This window comes from Dreissena polymorpha, chromosome 7 (genome assembly GCF_020536995.1).
Source record: "Dreissena polymorpha isolate Duluth1 chromosome 7, UMN_Dpol_1.0, whole genome shotgun sequence".
Taxonomy (NCBI): Eukaryota; Metazoa; Mollusca; class Bivalvia; order Myida; family Dreissenidae; genus Dreissena; species Dreissena polymorpha.
Window position 1 is genome coordinate 19,436,219 of NC_068361.1, and position 25,233 is coordinate 19,461,451.

The following is a 25,233-nucleotide window of genomic DNA, read 5'->3' on the forward strand; positions in this document are numbered from 1 at the left end:
ACACAATTGAATGTGTATTTAATGATGGAAGTGATTTATTTTCAAATATAAAATTCCAAATAAGAGCAAGGATGTAAATATTTTTAACCAGGCCATCCTTAAAAAATTGTTTGTTTGGCATAACCCGACCCAGGTAAATTTGGGTGGGTAGGTAGGTAGGGATTTTATTATTTTTTAGAATTTTTTTTTTCTGACATTGAACTCCGACTATACCAAACTGAAATGTAATTATCAAATAAAGCTCCAGGTCTTCTGCCTCATAAAAGGAAATTGGTAAAGATTTTTCTGCACCGTCCGTATCACCGCACGTGTATTGGTAAGTCTATTTTTTGTATAAAGAACATCGAAAATATAATATAATCGACGAAAAATACTTCATCCGAAAACGAATCTGAAAAATTTTACGCATTTTTTCACATGAAATAAAATGTGCATATCGTTTGACTACAGAAAATGAAAACAAGTAATCTAGCAAATACGTAATTAATATAATATTTGGTTGACATATTACTTTACAATAGCATAGTGTGTGAGTAAAAAACAACAAAGTAATCATAACATTTTAATTTCAATCAAGAACAGAAAGGTGTAACATCTTCGACATTTAACTAATTATTTAATTATCATCCTTTAATTCAGATCGATAGACGGTAGAAAGTTGTAAAATGATCAGCTTAAAAATAATTTATTGAGTGTTACGCTTCTTTTTATTTGCTTATTTTTATACGACTTTTGCCATCGGCCGTTATATTGCAGGCAGACGACAATATCAACTGAGTATTCTATTATCTGCGCATGAATGACCCAATATTACCCGATAGCGAACTCAATGTTGATTGGCCAGCTACCATATGCGCTTCAAAACGTTCATGGAAACAAAAAGAAAAATGTTTAAAAAAACAACAAAACAATCCGGATTAAAATGGCGGATGTTTTTAATGAAATTTTACAAGATTTTAGCATATTCCCAAATTATATTTTTCTTGAGCCAAATTCGCTATATTTTCGCAAACGACTCAAATGCCGAACAACAGTGCGAGCCCTGTAATAGTGAGCATTTATTCCAATAATAACACGTTTGCAATGCTCGCGCTGTCATTCGCCATTTGAGCCATTGCGTAAATATTGAGAATTTGGCTCAAGAAAAATCTTAATTGCGAAAATGCGAAAATCTAGTAAAATTTCGTTGAAAACATCAGCCATTTTAATCCGGACTGGTTTTCTATATTTGACTCTTTGTTTCAATGAAAGTGTTCGCAATTTGAACAGTTAACGAAACCCGGTCTGTACCCAATTAGACATTGCTTGACCTTATTGTTATTGAAGTGCACATGGTAGCTGGCCAATCAACCTTGAGCTCGCTTTCACTTGACATGACGTTGTCGAATGAAACGTGAGAACGGGTGGAGCTATCGGATAATATTGGGTCATTCATGCGCAGATGTTGTATAATTTGAATACACATTTAATATCCGACGCAGTCTGCCTTCAAAATAGCTGCCATTCGCAAAGTTGTATAAAGAGATAAACAAATGAAACAAAAACGTGACAATACCTGTCAATAAATATTTCTAAGCTGACCACTTTTTATCCTTCTACCAAATATTTACCAATCTGAATTAAAGAGTGATAGTTAAATAATTAGTTATATTGCAATAATATTACACATCTCTGCCGATTGCCGAATTAAATTGAACGGTAATTAATTAATTTGTGTTTTACTCCCAAACTATCCTGAACTACAGCAGCGTATTTTAATTAAAGGGATACGAGAAAAACAGGAGCGGTTTAATTGTATTTTAAGTCTAATTAATCGCATATGCATATGTCAAATAAATAGGCGACTCAAATAAATACCGGTACGCGTTTTGTTCATTGCTATTCTAGATATCATTGAAAGAGCATTCAATCAAATGACGCAAATAACCGAAAAGGATAAAAAGCGGAAAGGAAAAATTTAGCGGAAAGAATTTTCGGCAAGGAAAAAAAAAATTTTTTTGGAAAGTGACAAAAAAAAAATTCAGTCGGGCCGATTTTAGTGGGTTGGTCGGGTTATGCCAAACAAAAGAATTTTTAAGGATGGCCTCATGGTTACTTATAACACAACAATGCAAACGTGTTAATTGAAATATAAATGTCTCGCGCGTCTTGCACATTGAGTTACAATACCCTGTTGGGTACCTCTCAGTGCTCCGAATTAAATAGAGCGTGGCCTTCATTAGAAATGTTTCTGCCACTTGCACAAACGTACTAAACTTTTTTGTTTTAAGTGCTGGCGATTTATAATGCAATAATACTCTGCAATGGTATTTTTAACCACAATTTAAGCAATATCTATGTCTGTGTGGAACATTTCTTGTTTAAAACTCATTTTCTTGGCAAAATAGTCAGCAGTTGTAAACGCTCGATCTACTTGAATAGAATCCTGACATGCGAAGTATTTGGCAAGAGCGAAAATGACGTATTAAATTGAGCACGAATCCAATGAGAAGACACAAAAGTATGAGAACGAGGCAAAGGTCTTGTTGACTTTTGACCCAAATGGTACGCCAATGCCTACATATTAATGCATCTCAAAAAAAAGAAGTGGCGCGCGTGATTAACGGCCGTGATGCAGCTTCATTATTTTCGGTTGTACAGCAATGAAAATAAAATAAGTAAGTTGTATTTATAGCACTCCACAAAAATTGCATTCGTCCTCGAAAATATGTTGCTTAATCAAGTAAGTGCGACAAACAAAAGCTTTTATCAAATAACTCATGATCCTCGCGTTCAAAAGATTACCACATGAATCCAGTTTCCGTTTCCTTGGTCTTTTTCCCATTGCTTCAGAAGTTGGAAAACTTGGATAACTCAACTGAACGAAATAAAAATCACTTTCAGTTTACATGTGATCGTCTGCTTTTCGATATTACCCTCAATGTGTCATGCCTGCTTGATTCGCTTTTGTTAGACTCCAATTTAATCGATAAAAGGTTAAGGTTTACTAACGACTCGCCCCCTTAACGACTCGCCCCATAACGACTCGCCCCACTTTTTATAACGACTCGCCCCACTTTTATAACGACTCGCCCCACATAGATAACGACTCGCCCCACATAGATAACGACTCGCCCCATCATTACTTATATGGTAGGATTTTTATTTAATTTCGATTTTATTGTGTTTTAAGTCGGTAAAAACTGGTGGGGTATTGAAAAAATATCTTAAGATTTGGCAAATTAGAAGTTTGATGAAATTTGTTAAAATGCTTTACTTTAACTTTCACCTTTTTCAGGAACTTTCAACAGAAACTGGAATACTGTATCGCATCCTGCATGATATGTTCAAGATTTCTACACCCGGAATTTTATCAACTCTTGCAATTAATATTATGCGTTACCACAGTAACATAACTATGTTTTTGCGTATATAATATATAACGACTCGTCCCATCATTTTTATTGTTACATTTTTAGCATCTATGTTAAATGTAAACAGTACAGATGAATAGAAAGAGAAATATATAAGAAAAACTGTTTTTGTGTTGATGGTTTATTAGATACTTATATACTTATATACAACAACAACAACAACAACTTATAAAAAAAAGAAAGTTACGCAGTGTGTATAATAATATCAATACATTGATATAATAAGAAAAATTTACAAAAATACAGTAATACATCAGTACCGGGTAATCAATATAATTATATCTTAATATTATCAACATTAAATTTATGAAAATGATTTTATTCAAACGTTTTATTCATAACAAATTTAAACACTATTTACACAAACAACAACAACAACAGCAACAACAACTATTTGCACAGGTCCGTACATGGCTGAACACAAGTCCAGCAGCTGCGCTGCAAATACAGAGTGCAAAGCGCAGGCATGGTGTTAGTCGAATTATCAATTTAAAATAATGGTATACTATAATCATGTATACATCTTTAAATACTAAACTCCGCAGTGGCACGTATTACTCAATTAAAGTTATAACCATTTAAGTAATTAAACAAATCGTGGAATTAATTGATTTATCACAAATGGTTTCTTGTTTATTTGAAACCATTGCAAATTTTCCGCGGTAATTGTTCACACCTACAAATTAAAAGAACCGCCATTTAATTAGCGTTAAATGTTTATTTGTAACCATTGAAAACTTTCCGCGCTAATTGTTCACACCAAAATTTAAAAGAAACGCCATTTGATTAGCATTTTAAAGTAAAGTTCGTGTGAAAAACACAAAAGGACTGATACGCATTTTTATAGTATGAAAAAATATTTTTAAAACGTGTGTTGTGTATTCAGATCAACAGGTAATAAATAGGTAGATTTAAGATTATAATGGTAATTTTAAAATTATAAATAAAAATTATCTTACAGATGAATTGTGTCCGTAAAATTTCTGCAAAAAAATAAACTTCGGCAAAGACCTTTTTTCATTTTTCTTACCTTTCAATACCCGTATATATGAAAATATCTTTTCCACGAAGCAAGGTATTCACGCTTTCGCGATTATGACACATGTATTGTTGATTGTCATCACCCGCCCGCGGTAATGTACCTGCCAATAATGTTGTTAATTCATCGGTATCCTTTATAACAATAATCCCTAAATTCTTGAGTAATTTAACCTGGGAATATTTAATTGTCGATATGATCTTAGCCTTTGCTTCTTTTTATAAATATAAAGGAAAGTATGACATGAGACAAATGTACCGATACCCAATAGTCTTGCTTTATTATAATATTGTCACTGAACAAAGATGTAAAAAATCATAAAATAATTATTACTTTTCAGAATATGCCTGCAATAGACGTATATAAGGTCAGGTATAAGGCAAAAAACCGCTGAACAATGGTTATCAAACAATGCCGAACCTTAAATTCATATTATGAATTGATTTCATTTATATTACTATATATACTATAACATTTTATTTTGATAGGGCGAGTCGTTATATATGTGGGGCGAGTCGTTATACATGTGGGGCGAGTCGTTATAAAAAGTGGGGCGAGTCGTTATGGGGCGAGTCGTTAAGGGGGCGAGTCGTTACATTACCAAGGTTAAATACCGCTATGACATTTTCTCGCTGTACATTTTAAAAGATGGAACTCGAGAGAGAAAAAACTAATTTTTATTTACAGAACAACATAACAAAACAAGTTAAAGAGATATTAAATATGTTGGCATTAAAAGGGCAGTTAATTAATGTTAAAAACAAAACAAAACCTTCATTATTGTAAGATTTAAATTTGCCAGCGTTGTACATAGCTCACCCATCCCATACGGCATGCCGCATAACAAGGCAGCTGAATGATATTTAAATAGGAAACATTTTACTTATGTGTTCCTTGGATAATCGATTGTCAGAAAAAAAATCAGTAACGGAATAATCAACGTTTGATTAGAAGCAAATTTAAGCACAGTTTTCCTCTTCGTCTGTTGCATACGTATACATTTGAGCCGCGCTCTGTGAAAATGGGGTTTAATGCATTCCGCCAAAAATGGATTTTTGCTAAGAAGTGACTTTCTTTAAACAGAAAATATCATGAAAGCGACAAGTGTCATCCCTGATCACCCTGTGTGGACTGCACAGGCTGATCTGGGAGAACACTTTACGTGCATGCATTAAACACCCTTTTCATAGAACACGGCTCATTTATATATTATACACTTAGATATGTTGTTTGTTGTTTTGAGTCCGCGTGTAAAGCAAATCAGACTGTACAATGTTTTATCTTAATATCAATGACGATTAAGATGAACTACATATAAAACTACTATACTACTAAAATAACTGTGTTTAACTGTCCAAAAACAGCGTGGTAATATATTGCGATGGGGTATGGGGTTTATAATAAAAGTTATTTAAACTAATGAAGATCGAAAGCCATTGGTAATTTAACAAAACTCACAGACAAATCTCCTGAAAACCGTGATTTAGGAGGGCACAGATGTGACATGTGCTTGTTTCAATATATTTCGTTCCAAAGACATTTGAACTCGTTTACACGACTAATTAGGTTGTGTGCATGATGTAACTAAGTTATCGGAACTTAAACAAAGTCTTGGTAATTGCTTCGTAACAATATAAATATCTCGGAAGAAAGACATAACTTACACGTTGGAACAAAACAGTCGTGGGGGCGACTTAAATAACTCGTGGTAACCATTTAATCAACAAAACAGATAACACGAAGTTTGGAAACATTTACCGTAATTACTCTATGTTTTCGGACACTTAAAAATAATTATTTTTATTCGTGTCCAAAAACTTAGATACGAAAAACATTCTCAAAATACAGGTGTCCGAAAACTAAGAGTCGAAAATTGAAGTGTCCGAAAATAGCGTCCATTGTATCAACGACTACCGTTCATAGCACGCGCTTGTAAAATACCATATCGAATAAATTACAGTTATGTTTGCGTTGCATTTTAAATAATTTTAAATACTTAATTTATTTGACAGAAAGTTACTTCAAGGTTGTACTTTGGCCAACGAGTGCAAAGAGGAGCATTTGATGTACCGATACTCGCTAGTATGAACCTGTAATTAACGCAATAAAAAAGCAAACTATGGATTCTTTGTTTGTTCGTTTCCGATTGTTGTTGTCTTACACCTTCTATTGGTCATAAAACTTGCAATAGAGTGCATCACACTTTGAAGCGTTTATTATTTGTCACAGCTATTTTACTGAGAATCGGCAATACCATTGCGGTAGATAATTGAACTTGTTAATTGGCACTACCCCTGATAATTGTCATAACGCTTATGCTATCGGGCGAAACCAATGTTTAATACCGGTTTACAAGGTTATTTACCCAATAATGCAAATGTAATGGTCTGTTGCCCTCAGGCATGCACCTGCCACGTTTTATGATGTTAATCCGGTTGTAAAACCCCATGATCGAAGTGTCATTAGATATCGAAAACAGGACCGAAATTTGATAAAATAGCGCTGTCCGAAAACTTAGAGATATTAATTATGGACAAAAACTCGTGTGTCCGAAAATTAAGAGTCACGAAAAATAATTATTTTTGCTAAAAAAGGGGTGTCCGAAAACTTAGAGTGTCCGAAAACATAGAGTAATTACGGTAAACTATCGAATCTGACAGATTATATCAACCATCTGCTGTTCATTACCTCGACAGCTAAGTATTTGTGTATACATTCGGTTTAAATGGTGCACACTTGTGCATAATTCAAACAAATACAATACATACATGTGTTTTGTCGCATTACAGCAAAGCATTCAGGTAGCAATGAGCGAATATATGGAGTCTCGTTTTGGAAAACGGGGCTTAATGAATGTGCGTAAAATGTCAAGCAAGATAAGTCTATGTAGTCAGCACAGGCTAATAAGGGACGACACTGTCCGCTTTTGTGGATTTTTTCGTTCATATGAAATGCCTTTTTAGAGAAAATCCTCTTAGGGCGGAAAGTGTCTTCCCAGATTAACCCATGCGGATTGCACAGGCTAACCTGGCGTGACTCTTTACGCACATACATTAAGCTCAGATTTCGCAGAACGAGGCTCATATGTTCACCATGGATTCGACGATATAGCGGTTAATGCCGGCTTTTGATAACCAGGGTAGTGTATTTGTAATAAAGAAACTTTCCCTACTTAAGATATTTCATTTCATACAGATATCATGCGACTTTTGCTGTGTTATAACGCATGCATTTCCATTACAGCCTTCAATACGACAACATGTTAACTAACGATTACATTTGGTAAAGCGAAATGTTTGTATACATTCGTCAACATCATCAACCAATTCTACTTTAGGTCGCCGTGGTGTAATGGATATGGTGTCCGCCTAGCGACCGGGAGGTAACGGGTTCGATCCCCACCGTGGGAGCGTTCTTTGGATCTCCCCCGAAGACACCAAGTAGGCCCAGGAAACGGACTCGAGAGCGTTTATATAAGCCTTAGGCTTTCGATGCAATAGAGCTAAAATAAATAGGTTTAAACTAAACGAATTCTACTTTATTTCAAATAAGCAAAGTGCATACTAAATGTACATTCAATTAGAGGTGGCAGTTAATTTTATTGAATTCTTAACAGTTGCTTTGGCACAAATGTAAAGCTTCTGTTGAAGACCAGCTTGCGACAGTATTACTCCTGTAAAACTGGTTCTAGTTCTTCGATGCGCGGGGAACCACTGCAACAACTTCGGCAACATGCGCAAATATAATCCCGAACCACTTCGTCTAACAGACAGAACACGAAGAAGTTCCAGAACCCTTGCCAACTGTCACCAATGCTTTGCATGGTGAGTAAAACCTTTTGCGCGAGACTGATTTGTACCGAATCTATGTTGCCACTGACGATAGTAATAAAAAATCTGACTGTACCCCATAATCTCAACAAATACAGGCTGATGCAGTAATAGAGGATCTTGTTGTTTTGGGGTCGAATTTCGGAGAGGTCCATGTTTGTAGAATTGCGCGGGGCGTCGTCGTCGTGTGCCTGAATTGTTTAGGAATCAGTTTTACCATGAGAGAAAACATCTTTATCATTGAATCGTTAAACCTACAAGCATGTATTCTGGCCAGTAAAATTGTGTAAATGAACTGAATGAATGGCATTTCCTATGAAACAAAACACAACCAAATTGTATAAAAGTCTTGAAACAAAGTGGATGCATTTGATTTGTTTAAAAATCAAAGATTACCAGGTGATTATTTGAAAACCAATCTGTTATTTCCATCCAAATCTAAATGCTCTGAAAACTTCACTAATCTAAACTACAAATTAAAACACGACCTATATGCACACCTTCTCGTTTAATTTACAATACTTTGCAATCACGAACACAAGTGCGGTAAGCAAGTAGCAGGCGATTTCCCAGAATTTTCCCGTCAATAACATCCACACTGTCAGCGTGCGATTAGACAAGGAGCTTCTTATCCAGCACCAGCCCCCTGTCCCTACAGAGTTGTTGGCCCCTAGGACATCCATTCCAATGGCCACCGATGTTATAATCACTGCAACGAAAAACTGATTTACTTTGAACCGCGTTTTGTGAAAACGTGGAATCATGCATTGCGTATAGTGCCATCCCAGATTGGTCTGTGGAGTCCGTACAGGCTTATCAGTGACGACACTTTCTAACTATATGGATTTTCGTTAGAAGAGACCTCCTTTAAAAGAAAAACACCATACAAGCAGAAAGTGTCGTGCCTTATAAGTCTACGAGGACTATATCGGCTAATCTGGGACAATATTGTACGCACATACATCAAGCCCGGTTTTCACAGAGCGATGCTCATTTTTATAAAGTATCATGAACTCCGTGTCCCCAGAGAGTTGTTGAACCCTCGCGCGCCCATACTAATGATTGTTGTATTATATGCTGATTGGATATTTTAAATTTCCAGGGAATAAATGTTACTTGAAATGCTTGCCAATCATTCCGGAAGGGATTTTATGATAAATGCTCTCAATGCATCGATGAAATAATAGTAATAACAAAAAGCTAAAAGTAGTAATCAAATACTATGCATGCCGTATTTGATATTCAGTAGTCAAATCCGCCGACTGTATTTTGAATTCCAACTTGAATAATTGATGTAAATATCGCTAAATGTTAGACAATAATTGCATATGTAAACAGAATAGCATGTTTGTGTTTCTGGTACTCTGTTTATACAGGGTGCAGAACCACGTGACTTGTGGGGTTAAGACTTGAACGTTAATGGATGTAAACTTATCGGTGTGTGGTGCTTTTCTTCAAATAACTTTTTACAAAAATTGTTAAGAATTAAAGCTATTGCATAATAGACAGTTTTATGCTGCTTATGGCAATGCGAAATACGCCAGAATTACTTTGTTTAATAAGCCTAAGACATATGCAATTACATATTCTTAAATCTTAAAATATCTGCACACAAAGCATGAAAAACGTCATTTATGCACTAAAGAGTTTTGCAAATGTATTTCAATAACTGGAGATATTTGCAAAAATACAGTTATTAACTGTTGATCCTACACCCTGTATATATACACCTATCAAGTAGATGAAATGGACTCATTTTTACACCAGCCACCACATCGAAAACGTGTATTTCAGAGATATTTTAGCGTGCTGTATATCAGGGTTGTAAACACAGAACGGCACTTGCTTTGGACAAAGGCATACATATACACATATGAACCTCGTTTTGAGAAAACAGGGCTTAATGCATGCACGTTAAGTGTCAATCCAATTTGACTGTTCAGTCGCACAGACCAATCGAAGACCACAGTGTATGTTGTAATGTCATTTTTTGCTTCATGGAAGTCTCTTTTTTTAAGCGAAAGTAAATTTAGGCGGACAACGCTGTCCCTGATAAGCATGTGTGGACTAATACGGGACGACACTTAACGCACATTCGTAAAATCCAGTTCTCCCTGAGTGATATCATATATCATTTACAACTCTTTAGTCTGAATCTACACATATTAAGTCTAAGTACATATTTACCTGGAATCCCAGTGCAAACAAGGTTGTAAAAAATAAGCCCCCTTGCAGACGAGATTCCTGTTTGGACTCTCAGTTGCTGACACAAAATGTAAATCGCGATGGCAGAAGTCCAGAAGAATGACGCCATACTTGCAGACGTCGTTATGTAACTCTGTGCTATGCAAACGGCGTCGGAGTGATTGAGATTCGTACACGGGCTGACCGTTCTCTCCAAGAACATGTAACGGACGCCACCGATCAAATTGCCGGCTGCATTTAAAAAGTCGGCGGCACTTAAGAATAGAATAACCTTCGTGAAAAGATTCGAATTACTGGTAGTTTGAGGTACGTCCAGAAAATGACATAACATCCAACGATCGACGAAAAGCAGCTCATGAACAGTAATCCGAATGTGTATCCAGGCACGAAATCCAGACAGTCTTACAGAGCGGATTTGTTTAAAACATCCATGATGAATGGTCAACGGTTAACCGTTGGACTTATTTCCTGTTTATTAAATTGTTTTTCTGTTACATGACATCCGCCTAAAATAGTTAAAAAATTGTTTGATAGTTAAGCAATACCTTCACACTTCAATGCTTAACTTGTATGTCTTCAACCCTCCGCGATAAATGTCCATCTTCATGAAAATAGGACTAAAACAAATTGAGTATAATACGCATTTAACTTTGTTTTATTTATTTATTTATTTATTTTTTTTTTTTATTTATTTATTTTTGGGGGGGGGGGGGGTGGGGATTAAACAGGACACAAGTTTTACTAGCAAAAATATTATCTTAATATTGCATACCTTTAACGGGCTGGATGTATGGCTTATCTATAACAAATATACGAGTGTTTTAAACAAAATACCTGTTGTATTTGCTTAAACCGAGGATAAACATGAGCATATCGACAGTGAACACTATCTTCGCTTACGAAGGGAAATACAGCACAGCCTCTTAAAACGGAGCGAAAACTACAGCGTTCAAACAAATTAAAATATGAAAGTGGGTGTGTCTTTTTATTGCGGAAAGTCAATACATAATTGGTTCGGGTTAACATTACACGAAGAGTGTGAGTTGGTATTCAGCAACTTTTGTCGCGCTGGATTATGAACAGGCTGAGTAGGTATCGGATATCCTCGTTGCTCGATTTTAGCAAATACGTGTACCAAATCTAGAAGAGGTTAGAGTATATTTTAAAAAATGCAGGTCATTGCAACATTTACTTAAAGGGATCTTTTCACGCTTTGGTAAATTGTCAAAATTGAAACAAGAAATATCTTTAAAAAAGATATACGGCGTAAATAGTTTAATGAATGAGATCAAGGATAGCGAATGTCTTTTTCTGTGCAGTTCTTAGCTGCATCACACGCAGTACGGGATGTTACGGGGAGTTTTCGCGGCTTATTTTACATTATAACATATTGCTGGTCATAAACCTATAGATACAAAACAGAAAACCAAAAGAAGAATGGAAGTGAAATTTAAACATATGAGTCAACCGGCCACACGAGAACAAACCTGTTTTAGTGGTCTGTCGGGCATTGCTATTTGATTCGATTATTAACAGTATCGAGAATCATCGTGCTCATGCTTAAAGTGATATTATGGGCATTTTGCACTGTTGAATTGAGCTGAAAAGAATTAACAGGTCAAAATAGTTAGTTAAAATGTGGTTACTGATCAATTACCTGCAACTCACCTTGCTACCAGTTGTTTATAAAAATATATTTTATATTCGATATTCTTACGTGACCCACCCAGTCCTGTAAGCCGAAATGATCCGTAAAACAATATTGTGTCTTTGTGTCGTATGAACAAATCTGCACTAAAACTAAATTTAGGTTCAACTCGTAAACGCACGATCAGTTGTCAAACGAAAGTACGGTTAATATTCAAATGCATTATTTTTCTCTTTCTGGTATATTGTTTTAGTATGTTGATGCTGCATTAATTACTATAAGTGTATATGAAGTAGAAACATCAAAAATAATCAACGGTTGCGATAGACACCTATAAACTGTTACATGCTCATAATATCACTTTAGTACATTAGGCAATATGGTGGAATAATTATTGTTAAATTTATTAAAAATAATATTTATCATTGTATCGTTGAAAACACATTAAGAATCTATTATTGACATACCATAATTATATTGCTGAATATCTTCTTTTAACATATTTCTGGTCTAAAGAAAATTCCAGGTCACCTAGTTCACGGATAGCGTCTTTATTATATAACGATTATTTTACTGACCGCGAACTCCGGTGATGACCTGTATATAAACTCTGAATGTCCGCGAATTGACCCGAAACCTCGCGGGTTGAAATGCAATTCTTTAAAGTGAGGCCTCGCTTCCACTGCTCTTTATACTTTTACATGTTAACATGTTGACAGGAATATGGAAGTAAGTACTAAATATGAGAACATAGCCTTTTAAGTATAAACGCTTTTGCGCTGGTAATACTCTGAAAATAAAAGGTGTACGCACAAACTGTATTGATGTCGAGAATTGAGTGTAAAACTGTTCTATCAATTAAGCCTTTTCATTAGAGATAAAATTGTTTCATACAGTAAAACAGTGTTACAAAGACGCGGATATGTTTCCAATGTTCTGGTGGTATACTCAAATCAGCCAATGGAATAAATGAAGTGTATTCATTCGTACCTAGCCGCGGGAAATTTTATTTGAATTTTATTGGACACTTACAAAGGTCAAGTCAGGGTGAAAAGCTGGCTTAATACAGCTTACACCGAAAAAGTTGTTTCAGATTCGTAAGTTTTCGTTTTAGTTATGATATTTGTGAGGAAACAGTAATACTGAACATTAACCATGCTCTAATATAGCCATTATATGCATCTTTTGACGATTTTAAAACGTAAAAATTATAAAGCGTTGCAACGCGAAACGATTGAATAATTTGGAGAGTTCTGTTTTTGTCGTTAAATTTTCTGAAACTACGAAGATTGCTTATATAAGGTATAAAATACGTCAAGTATGTGTACTCGGCGGAATAGCTCAGTAGGCTAAAGCGTTTTTACTTCAGGACTCTGGCAGGACTCCAGGGGTCACTGGTTCGAAACCTGCTCCGGGCAATGTTCTTTTCCTTTTTTTATTTTTTTTTTCTTGATTTTTTACTGGAGCTTTTACGATCCAATGTTTACATTTATAAATATAAAGCATTTAATGAATAAGTTAAAAAAATGCCAAAATCTGTGAAAAGGCCCCTTTAAAATCAAAGTTACGAATCGTGCAAGCCAATAAAAATTAGTGACAATCATTGTAGTTGGACCTGACTGCCCCATCAACTATGTACATTGCATACTTTAACCACGAACTTCAAAGTATGTACCATTATATACGATTATACAATTTTACCGTTTGGATCCATAAAGAATTCGTTATGAAACGCCTACGCGGATACATGAACTTACCTTGCTGAACCTATACCAGTTTACTAATATATGAACGTTAGCCGCGTTCGGGGAAAACTGGGCTTAATGAATTTACGTAGAGTGCTGTCCAGGATCAGCCTATGCAAACTGCATAAACGACACTTTCCGTCTATGCTTCGTTTAAAGGAGGTATCTTCGAAAATCCGTGAGAAAAAGTAGGCGACAAGCTTCGTCCCTTATTAGCCTGTGCTAACTGCACATAATAATATGGGTAGCACTTAACGCATATACTTTAATCCAAGTTTTCCCAGATTGCTTATTTACTAAGCCAAAAGTACTGAAGTCCTAATAAACATTCAATGACGCCCAAAGCGGTTGATCAAAATAACAAGTAAAAAGAATATTATTTAACTTTCAAATATAAATAGAAGAACTATAAAAAATGATAACACTGAATGAACTGGGAATTTGAAATAAATAAACTGTTATAATTTACTTGTCTAGCCACATTTAAACTTGTCAAAACAAACCAATAGATAGCACACGCCAGCAACAGTTTATTTACGCATGAGCTTTACAAAGCTTACACATACATTGATATAGATATAGCCATTTGATTCCGTTTATCAATAGGCATATGAAACTGAACTTTGACGCGCTTCATAGGAAGGAAGCTACTGTATTACAGTGCTCTTATATTTAGAATTTCATGTCATAAATTTTATTGATAATCTAACTTCACACAATCGAGTCTCAATCTTAGAAAACCTGATTTTATGAAAAAAAAATCGATGAAAGGAAGTCTAATCGAAAAGAAAATAAAGCCTAGGCAAAATGTGTCGTCTCTGATTAACCTGTGCGAACTACACGGGCTAATCTGGGACGACACTTAACGAACATGAATTAAGACCTGTTTTCCCAAAGCGAGACTCATAAAACTATTGTCAAGCTTATTGCTAGGGAAGTGAAGAGTTAATGAATAGCGGCAAGGTTGAATTTGCAAGACGATCTATTTCTTCAGATATATTTAATTATATAATTGTAATTCGAATATTAACCGTTGAAATTTAAATCTTAGAGTTAGATACAAAGTAAATAACACCATGCGTGTATTGATGTTTCATTCAACAGCATTGAATTCATTGCGATACGCAAAAAACTTATCTACTCAATATATTTGAATTAAGTAGCCAAGAAGCATACCACTTAAAATCGAAAGTGTGCATTGTATTCTATTCTACAAAAAAGGAAAACAATAACTTACTTACCACAGTCATATTACATAAAACAAATATAAACGCTTTCCAAAACAGATTAGTCCGTATTGTACACCGTGTACACACTTAAGTTTTAAACACCCCACGTTAAAATTAGAAAGAACAACATATTTTGAGGTAAGGCCCTATAATTAAAGATGTGTTTCTGGGGACAAGTGAATATATATCTGGACATGTTCTTTGACACTTTTTGTATGTTGCAAGCTTGAGGCATGTGACGGGTGTTTTGTTTACACATATTGTGCAGATATGTTCCGTATTCCTCTTGGATTGTTTGTGAATGGCGGTGGGGGACATGCATTACTGTAAAAACTTTTACATTTGAGCCTCGATTTGGTAATATTAGAAGCTTAGCTTGTCTAGTCTGAAATGCAATATTTCAATGCTGGCCTTTTGCAAATATTTGGCTACTGAGCAGGACCCAAACTGTTGCCATAATGATACATTTAGCGTTCTTTAAAAAAATGAAGAAAACAATAATTTCGGAAATGCCAATGGATGTTGGATGAATAAGGGCACATGATTAATACCTTATAATAACCTTATTCATGCTGGCAGGGCTGTAGATAAGGTATGTACATGCGTTAATTACACATACAAATTACATGTTTACGCACGTAAATTAAATATACACACATCTTTCATAATGCTGTATCGCCAATTTGACTAGGAGCCAATTCTACTTGGGTCTGCTTTTAAAGAATTTTGACTGAACATGCTGACTTTAAAGTAATAGTATGGGCATTTTTCACTGTTGAATTGAGCTGAAAAGAATTAACGGGCCAAAAGAGTTAGTTAAAATGTGGTTACTGACCAATTATCTGCAACTCATCTTGCTGCCAGTAATTTATTAAAAATATATTTTATATACGATATTTTACTTGACTCACCCAGTTCTCTAAGAAGAAATGATCCGTAAAACAAAATGTGTCTTTGTGTCGTATGAACGAATCTGCACTAAAACTAAATTTAGGTTCACATCGTTCATGCATGATCAGTTGTCAAACGAAAGTACGGTTGATATTCAAATGCGTGATTTTTTTTCTTTCCGGGATATTGTTTTAGTATGTTGATGCTGCATTAACAAATATAAGTGTAAATGAAGTGAAAACAACAAAAATAAACAACAGTTGCGAAAGACCCCTATAAACTGTCAGATGCCCATAATATCACTTTAAATATCAGTATAAAGATCTCATGAGAACAGCAAAGTTAAAATAACATTTTTTTAAAATTAATATTTACCATTCTGAAATCATATGAACCATATGATTGACGGTCTTCGTTGTTTGATGTTGATTGCCTCTTCGACCCATCCGGGACGAGGGGCTGGAACTTCCGCCGGTGTACAATTCTCTCCTCGTATCATGTGACCATCCTACGTCACGTGACTCGCTCAACTGACCAAAGAGCCATGAAAAAAAAAACCCGCTTCCGAAACGTGCCGAGAATGTGCGAGTGTAAATAACACGCCTAGAACCAATCGTGATACATCGGCTATCCCCGAACTCGACTTTGTGGAATAAATCGTCTGCTGATCCAGGTGGCATAGTACATCGTTAAATGAACTGTGTGTATCAGATGTGAATAACACGTCTGGTATGCGCATTTCGTATGTTCACACAGAAATTGCGCCATCGTCTAAAATAACACTGCTTCGAAAATACCAGATATATGAATCATTGGTAGAGATTGGGAGTAGGTAAATCATGATTGCACGAAATTGGATATTTTTCCTAATGGAATTGTGAGTGGTTTAAATAGATATTACTGATTATAATTAATTTTTAAACAACGCATTTGCACACTTATTTAAATAATTAACTAAACTTTTCTATTCATGACATCTGACATATGATAAATTGATAATTGACAGTTGGCCAAGAATGTTTTATGAACAACTGAATGTGTTTAATTAATTCCATATCGGATTACTCACTGCGTACGTGTCAATCATGCTTGAATAAATGTGTTTCGCATGACTTACTGTAATGTTTGTTTTGAACATAACTGTTATGCGGTAAAACGGTCGTTTTACATAGTTAAGTACATGTGCACAAACAGTAAACATGAGTTTTTACTGCCTGGTTGTTTTACATAAAAAATGACTTACCATATACAAATGCATGTTTCCTGTTATTTTCGTATGTTGCAGCTTAGTATCATAAAGCCTTCACCTTTATCGAATTATTCGGATTTAAGCCTAATATAAGTAACTATTGTTTATTGTTGTGTTTCTTCTCTCTTTCAGAAAATTGAAAGATAGGTGCGCATGGACATCTTTAAGAAAGGACTACTTTATCAACCATTTTACCAGAATATGCGTGCATTAAAAATGGATGACAAGGATGAAGCAATCAGCGAGGTGTTGGAAAAACTGAATGGCAGACCATTGTTCGTTAACATTACATATTCTGCCAATTATAATATGCACGATCGTTTCCTGACGACCACTTCAGCAGGCCTAGATATAGAGGTGGTAGGGAGTTCGAAAGACCTGAAAACAGCGCGCTTTTATGACGTAGGCGATGTTGACATTCTCGTTTACTCGAGGATATTTTTTGACGCACACGACGAAGCCACCTTCGAGTACAGGTCTGATAATCCTCTGTTTTTCCATATACCGCACCCAAGACAGATACAGAACACAACCCTTGTAGATGGAAAATATTTGAACGCGAGGTGGGTTCGACTTTTTGATACCAGTATGTTTGGAGTCGACGAAAAGCTGACTTTTCGCAGATCTACTTACTCCATAATGCCTAAAGGTGTCCAAACTTCGGATTTGAAATGCGCAACCACGGAGACTATCAATTTTGCAGATCAGGTCTTTGACCCGGTTTATAAGGCCCCCGATTCGTTCATTGACCATCACCATATGTTTGTATGGAATACGGAACATATCGTGTTTGCCTACTTGTTGTACACATGCAACAGTGAGAAAGTGGAGTTCGTTAGAGAGATGCTGTATGGAGCCGAGCATTTACTGGAGAAGGGCAGTGGGCTCCGTTCGACCCTTAAAGACCGATTTGGGCAACTGAAGCAGGACTTCCAAAAAGCTTTCTTTGGCGTTCACGATATGCTGTATTTCAAAAGCGACGAGTTTCAAAACCTCCTTACTCAGACGGTAGACGAGGCAGTTTCAGACCCTAGCGTCTCTGCTGAAGGAGGCGTGAAACCACACGGGGAATATTCCGCGGACAAGGTACCCGCAATACGTTGTCGAGCCTGGCCTCGGACAGCAAAGTCTTTCATAACACGCCGACGAGTTTGGCCGCCGAAAGAGGTCGTTGACGAAATTGTGGCTGAAGGCTTTCGTATCGTTCCTAAGTCGGCTATACTGGATCCTTTTCCTCTGAAGGACTTCATTCTGTCGTTTTAGCATGCGGACGTGCGGCTGGTACGGCTTCTTCCTGGAGAGGCCCGGGTCGCTTATCGCCTCGTCAAGATCTTCTTCAAGTGTGGAAACGTTGCTATGAGGACGAAAAACACGCTGAAGACGTACCATTTGAAGCAGGCTCTGCTATGGACCGCCGAGGAGCGTGCGCCTGAGGACTGGATTCAAGCTGGTCTTCTCGCAGGAATGCGTTGGCTACTTTCATATCTCATCAATGTTTTGGAGAAGGGATTTTTTCCATCATTTTACGTGGAGGGAAGCAATCACATCTGCCATTTTACTAAGGAAGATTGTGCCGCTCATATTGAACTGTTTGGCAAAATTCACAGAAATCCGGCAAACTTCGTGAAAGTTGTTGTTGACAATGAATTGGAGTACAACCGTTTAACAATGCGAGAAGATTCATTCAAAACCATACAGGATCCTAAAAATATCAACAGCTTTACCTGGATGCAGCTTATTAAATTGACGAGTGCGTCACAAAGTGAATTGGACGGCTACGACCCAGATGCGATTGTTAATCGTCGTTTTGACGCTTACCGGCAACTTCATCTTGTGGATCCGTTTAACACAACCCCCCATGACAACGTCTACATCGGGACCACAATAACGATGAAAGAGCTTTGTAGCGTTGAGGTATTTGTCCAGACAGTAACACAGTTGGAAATGAATCTGTTCGCTGTGTTGGAAACGGACATTGACAACGAAATCGTTCATTTTTCAGAGGAGTGGATGCTAGAAGAAACGTTGAAGAAACTGTATCCGCATTATGACAAGACAGCAGACGTGGCGTACGGTGATCACGCGCTCGCTGTCGCAAAACTTCGCCTGAAATACTACGGCAGTATGTACCATGCCCTGTGCGGCATGCTCAAGATCGCTTGTTACCAGAAAGACGCGGCTTTCGGAAACTACGACGTCAGGTACATCGTACATTTCGTGAAGGAGATGATCAACTATTTCAGATTCACTTACGAGAACGTGGACGACCTGTTCCACTCCCTGTTCTTCTTCTGCCACTTTACGAGGCTGCGACACCACAGACTGACTTTCACCGACCAGATGCTACGCAGCATACGCGAGTTTCTCCAAGAAGCAGATATCCTGATGACCGTGTATTTTAATACGAGGCTTTCCTATCCACAGCCGTACATCTTCGCTGGAATAGTCGACCTTCTAGGCGAGCGCTACCCGCGGCGCACAGAGACCGGCAATGCCGGCGGATGTCCCCCCATGTCGATCGGCGGTGTCTTGATTTAAATGATTAAGATGAAAGTTATGAAGTAATGTTGTTTTTTTGTCAATAAACACTTTGTATAAGTTATGATAAGTATTTTAAGCCAGAACTACAACCATAATGTGAACATTATTGCAACTCTAGCGTGGTCGGATAATCTAAATAAAAGTTATAGTATTATATGCCGCGCTCATGGCCCAGACTTTAAACAATGCTTATTTCGTACTGTGTTATGTCTATACAAATAACCGATCTTAGCAGAGCTTGTATCAGATTAGAATATTAATTTCTGCTAATTATACGTGTGTAGTATAATGAACTTTTTTTGACTGCGTATCTTATTGCTTGTATGTTATCAAAATTAAGTGTGAGGTAAAAAAATCCAATGTCTGCATAGCTCACGATAACTAGAAAAAAAACTACCTTTGGATAGCATTTGTCCTTGTCAACACCTACCGATATTTGCATGAATGGTACATGCAAGCTTTAGTATGAATACATGTTCTGAAATGTTTTGTTATGTCGTAACCACGTTGAGTTTCGGAAATATTATTTATATCTTTACAGTTGTATAGTCATGTTTACAACATACATATTAAATTAATATTTGTCAGACTCGGTTAGTGGTCCCTATCGACATGTCATTAAAATAATATTATATTTTCAAAACACGTTATTTTCATTATTTAGGTATGCATTACATTATTGTTTAACACATGGGTCTCGTTTTCAACTTTTCATGAATGTCTTTTTAAAAAATTAAGTGTTGTTTTAAATTATAAAAATTGTATATGGGATATATAGTATATGAGAACATCAGTAGCAGAAGATTTAAATCGTTATAAAATGAATATAAAGTACAATATGGGCATGTTTTGAATTGAACTTTTTATTTAACTGTTTGAGTTGTGTGAGTTGTGAGTTCGAATGCTCCTGGAAGTTGATTTGAAAAATATGCTTTGCATTGTTTTTGTTTATTTGTAATGATTCTGTACTGTAAACATTATTATGGTTGCTATATAAATAAATGCAGTGTATGTGTGAAAAGTAGAAATATGCAATAACTGAATAGGCATGTATAATTAAGAAAAAAAATCGTTACACCCCTTTAATTCAGAAAATATTTAGCAATCGTCTTTGTAATGTACATCAAATGAAATATTCCTATAAAAAGACATAATACCAATTATGTTAAACAATCAAAACGAATTCATACATCAGAATCAATGTCTTGATACACAAAATCGTCCGCTACCAAATCGTATTACAGTAACATATACATTGAATTGAACGTGCTTATGCTTATGGATATCTACCGACAAACGTCAAGGCAGCTACATTAGTTACATCTACCATGTATAGTGCTTGTTAAGTTTGCGTTATTAACTTTATAAACGCTGTATACGTTAATATAATGAAAATACATTCATATCGATATGAAATGTTACTATTATACATACTGTGAATAAAGCGCTGATGTATACTTGACCTTCGATTAAACGTACATGACGTGTAACGTAGCACTTGAAATTAGTCGATGACTGAAAGGATGCATTTGTTGACGATCACGGTTTACATCTGATCAATATTTTATATTTGGTATCATTTTATGGTTTTATCAAATAATTTGATTATCTCAATTGCTTGCGCAGTGATGTCGACGGCGGAGTTGCGGTAAGATCGATGAAGGTGGAATAGGTCTGGTGGACCTTTAGAGGTTTGGTTGCTCAAATCCGTACAGCTTTCTCTGTTTTACATATATTGTTGACATCTGTGAACAAAATACCTTTCTCCTTCACGTGTCCATGAACTTTCAGATCTCTTTTTTAAATGTGTTTTTCTTCTTACTTTCGGTGAAGTTTCGACTTGCATCCACTTTTTATGCGCTCTCCGGTGACAAATCATATCCCATTTTCAGTGATGTGCAAGTAAATACAATATGTGACACAGATGTATCTACGGTGGCATAGAGGTGACATTCACTCCTCTTTTTTAAATTTCACTCCTCTTTTTTTCTAATCTCGTGGTCACGACTTAGTAACTCGTGGCTGGCCACGAGTTAGCTATGTCGTGGCCACGAGATAGAAAAAGAGGAGTGCACAACTAAATAAAAGAGGAGGGAATGGCAATTAAAAAAAGAGCAGTGCAGTTAATAAAGAAAGGGTGCATTAAATAAAAGAGGAGAAAATTTCGAAATCTCGAGATCCCGACTTAGCTAACTCGTGGCCAGGAGTTAGTCAGCCAATCAAATTGTTCCATATATCGGCGTTCATGGTGATCTTTATACAAAGAGAAGTAAGCATCAACAAAAGAGGAGAACTTTTTTGCTAACTCGAGATCCCGACTTAGCTAACTCGTGGCCACGAGTTAGACAGCCAATCAATATTTACACATGTTACGCAAAATTTGATTGGCTGACTAACTCGTGGCCACGAGTTATCTAAGTCGGGATCTCGAGATCTCGAAATTCTCCCCTCTTTTGTTTAATGCATCCTTCTTTATTTACAGCACCGCTCTTTTTTTAATTGCACTCCTTTTTTATCTATCTCGTGACCACGACATAGCTAACTCGTGGCCACGAGTTACTAAATCGGAGCCACTAGATAGAAAAAAGAGGAGTGCAATTTAAAAAAAAGAGGAGTGAATGTCACCTCTATGCCACCGTATGTATCCCATAGACTGTATCTTTGAGTCAGGTACAATGGTCTTACACGCGTCACACAATCTCTGCATGGATAAATACTTATTGTTACGGCAGTTATTTTCAAAGTGCGTGATGAATCAACAGTGCGGACAGTAGCGTAGCCAGAGAAAATTTTCAGATTAGGCAGACTATGGGCTTTACATGGCACATACCGCCCCACCCCCCCCCCCCTACTTGCCCAGAGCGGATATACTTACAACTGAGTTTTCGAATTGGTGACCACTTAATATGAAATTACCTGATTGATTTGAAGGATTTCACGTTAGTTACAATAAATGGCGTTATCAAGATTTTTTTTATATTCGTAATGATGATTATTAGTATTATAAGTATGTAATATAACAGCGAACAATCAAGCATAATCGATCGAGAAACCTCATCTCCGATTATTGTAACAAATGGTTGTAGAAAGGGAGACAAGATTTTAAAATTACCCAAACTTGACACGTAAAAAGTGGGGCAATCACTTCTGAGCTATGTCCGCGTCGTATCTACATTTAGAGCATGTGTTGTAAGTTACATTTAAAATTGCATAATAATGATGAAGTTAGTCAGGACAAGTTGTATTGTGCCGAATGTGACATTGTCCACATAATAGTCATTTATAATATTATTATTTATATTACTATTATTATTATATTATTATTTAATGTGTTATTATTGTTCTGCTTGTTGCTGCTGCACATGATCATTATGGTTCACAATACAGGCTTAATATAAACATAGTAAAACTATTATTGCCGTGTGATGTATGCTTTGTCCAGGCGGTGATGCAGTACTATTCCAATAAAAATGAAGACACACTACTGAATTAACTCGCATTTTATTCTTGTTATTGATAACATGTTATATGTACTCCCTTCAAGATAAGTATTGATGCAAAGCATCAAAGGGCGTCGGGAATTTCAGTGTAAAAGGCACTCAATGAAGTTACATGGAACGATTTTTTGTCTACTGTAAATGCAGATGATCGTGAACGTTTCGTTGCCGAACGACACTCGGTACTGCTGTGTTGGCGGCCGGTTCCGGAATTGCTTGACGTCGACGTCGGAATGTTCCGTTCCGTTAAAGAGATGCACGACAACCGACTGGTATTCCGGCACTGAGAACGTGAACAATATATTCACATGCGGATCAGTAATCATGTTATATGAGCTGATGTCTTTTTAAATAGGCCGATGGTCAAATGTTAAACTGACGACATGTAATGTAATTTATAGGTTATGATGTATGTATTAGATCTATGTTATTTTTCGCTATACACGACAATTTGAACGAACGAACAAGCATAACAATAACGCAAAACTGCCAGAGTTGAAAACGTGAAAGATCTATTAGCAGGCGCATCGACGGGATTGTAGTTGTATGGGGTGGGATTCTGAGTAATAAGGTGCGGGAAATGATGAGTTTCTGAAAAATATTTGAAATAAATTGTTTGAAAACCGAATTATTTGTAACAGCAAGCTCTTTGTTTAGTAGTAGAGTATAAAAAATAAAATATTTAAAGTTTGAGAGGAGGGAATTTATTAAAATAGAAATTAGGAATGTACGCGGTTATTGAAGTATACACAGATATCGCAAATATGACTCGTATGATACGAATGGTTATGTCATAAAAAAGGATGTGTATAAATGAGCCGTGCTCTGTGAAAAGGGGTTAAATGCATGTGCGTTAAGTGTCGTCCCGGATAAACCTGTGCAGTCCGCAAAGGCTAATCAGGGACGACACTTTCCGCCTAAGCTGGATTTTTGCTAAGAAGAGACTTTCTTTTCAAAGAAAATATTATAAAAGCGGAAAGTGTCGTCCCTGATTAGCCTGTGCGGATTGCACAGGCTAATCTGGGACGACACTTAACACACATGTATTAGACCCCTTTTTCACAGAGAACGGTAAAATATAAGATTCAAATCAATTTCTGCAAACGCAATTAACTAACAAACGCTGTAACTGAAACGTATTTTTTCAACAACACTAATTATTTTTACAAACAGTCAGCGGAGGCATCGGTCCCAATGATGGCAATTCTCTCTAGAGTGTCTAACACAGGTATTGTGTCCGCTACTGTATACAGCTGTAATAATATATTATAAAGATATGGATCTTGAAAGAACATGTTAATGCATGAAAGAAAATATATCAATGCAAAAAATCAACAATTTGTTTAGATCTTATTTTTTAAGAAAGACCTATTGAAATAAATTGAGCATACTGAAGCATGCATGTTGGCTGCCGCGCTGTAAAATTGTACTTTGTGGTTACTGTGTGTTATCAACGAACAACGTGTAATTACGTGACAAATATATACCAGAAATATTAACGTGCATTCAAGTATTGACGCTAAAAATAAACTACTCGGTAGTTATAAATTGTATTTTTATATGTAATTCCTGCTTACAATGACTGACCAGCAATGGGTAGGATGATGTTACTCATTCAGCTTTTGAATATTTTCCGATTCCCATTAAGCATATTGTCTATCCATTCGGAACAAAAACAAAAGAGGGACTCTTAACGGTGATTTTAATTTATGAAATACAAAAACTACAGCATTTGAAAGATAGAAGTTCCTTAAATATTTGATTGACTTCGTGATTAGTTCATTGTGCTCAATTCTTCATTTTTTGATGATTGGTGTAACACGTCTTTTGATTGGACAAGGAAAGAGAAACAGGGAATGGATGGAACTGATACAGAAGGTCATAGGTCTAAAGGATAATAGTGTTTTGTCTTTTGAATTCAAACCTCCTCTAGAGTAATACCTTAT

At 36.2% G+C, this 25,233-nt stretch overlaps 5 protein-coding genes across 9 annotated transcripts in view; 2 read left to right on the forward strand and 3 right to left on the reverse strand.

The window, feature by feature from the left end:
* Positions 1–25,233, reverse strand: part of LOC127839507 (G-protein-signaling modulator 2-like) — a 164,090-nt gene that overhangs the window by 37,383 nt on the left and 101,474 nt on the right. The gene's annotated exons all lie outside the window — the stretch shown is intronic.
* The window catches only part of LOC127837801 (G-protein coupled receptor 157-like), a 231,957-nt gene continuing 214,699 nt past the window's right edge, over positions 7,976–25,233 (reverse strand). For 2 of the 4 annotated variants that reach the window (XM_052365197.1, XM_052365194.1), the window contains exons 3-5: positions 10,470–10,758; positions 8,783–8,991; positions 7,976–8,473 (exon numbers count right to left, since the gene is read on the reverse strand). In XM_052365197.1, the coding sequence (XP_052221157.1) occupies positions 8,120–8,473; positions 8,783–8,991; positions 10,470–10,758 (852 nt within the window). In that variant the 3' untranslated portion in view covers positions 7,976–8,119. Of the gene's footprint in view, positions 8,474–8,782; positions 8,992–10,469; positions 10,994–15,121; positions 15,251–25,233 lie in introns of those variants that run through there. The other 2 variants (XM_052365195.1, XM_052365196.1) reach the window with 2 other exon arrangements.
* Positions 16,754–25,233, forward strand: part of LOC127837796 (uncharacterized) — a 225,974-nt gene continuing 217,494 nt past the window's right edge. The window contains exons 1-2 of the transcript XR_008029468.1: positions 16,754–16,877; positions 17,382–19,163. The gene's annotated coding sequence lies outside the window, so the exon portion shown is untranslated. The remainder of the gene's footprint in view (positions 16,878–17,381; positions 19,164–25,233) is intronic.
* Positions 19,172–25,233, forward strand: part of LOC127837808 (uncharacterized) — a 224,846-nt gene continuing 218,784 nt past the window's right edge. For both annotated transcript variants that reach the window (XM_052365210.1, XM_052365211.1), the window contains exon 1: positions 19,172–20,454. In XM_052365210.1, coding sequence (XP_052221170.1) covers positions 19,194–19,787 — 594 coding nt within the window. In that variant the 5' untranslated portion in view covers positions 19,172–19,193 and the 3' untranslated portion in view covers positions 19,788–20,454. The remainder of the gene's footprint in view (positions 20,455–25,233) is intronic.
* LOC127837816 (uncharacterized) overlaps positions 23,276–25,233 on the reverse strand; it is a 70,382-nt gene continuing 68,424 nt past the window's right edge. The window contains exon 3 of the mRNA XM_052365224.1: positions 23,276–23,570. Coding sequence (XP_052221184.1) covers positions 23,374–23,570 — 197 coding nt within the window. The 3' untranslated portion in view covers positions 23,276–23,373. The remainder of the gene's footprint in view (positions 23,571–25,233) is intronic.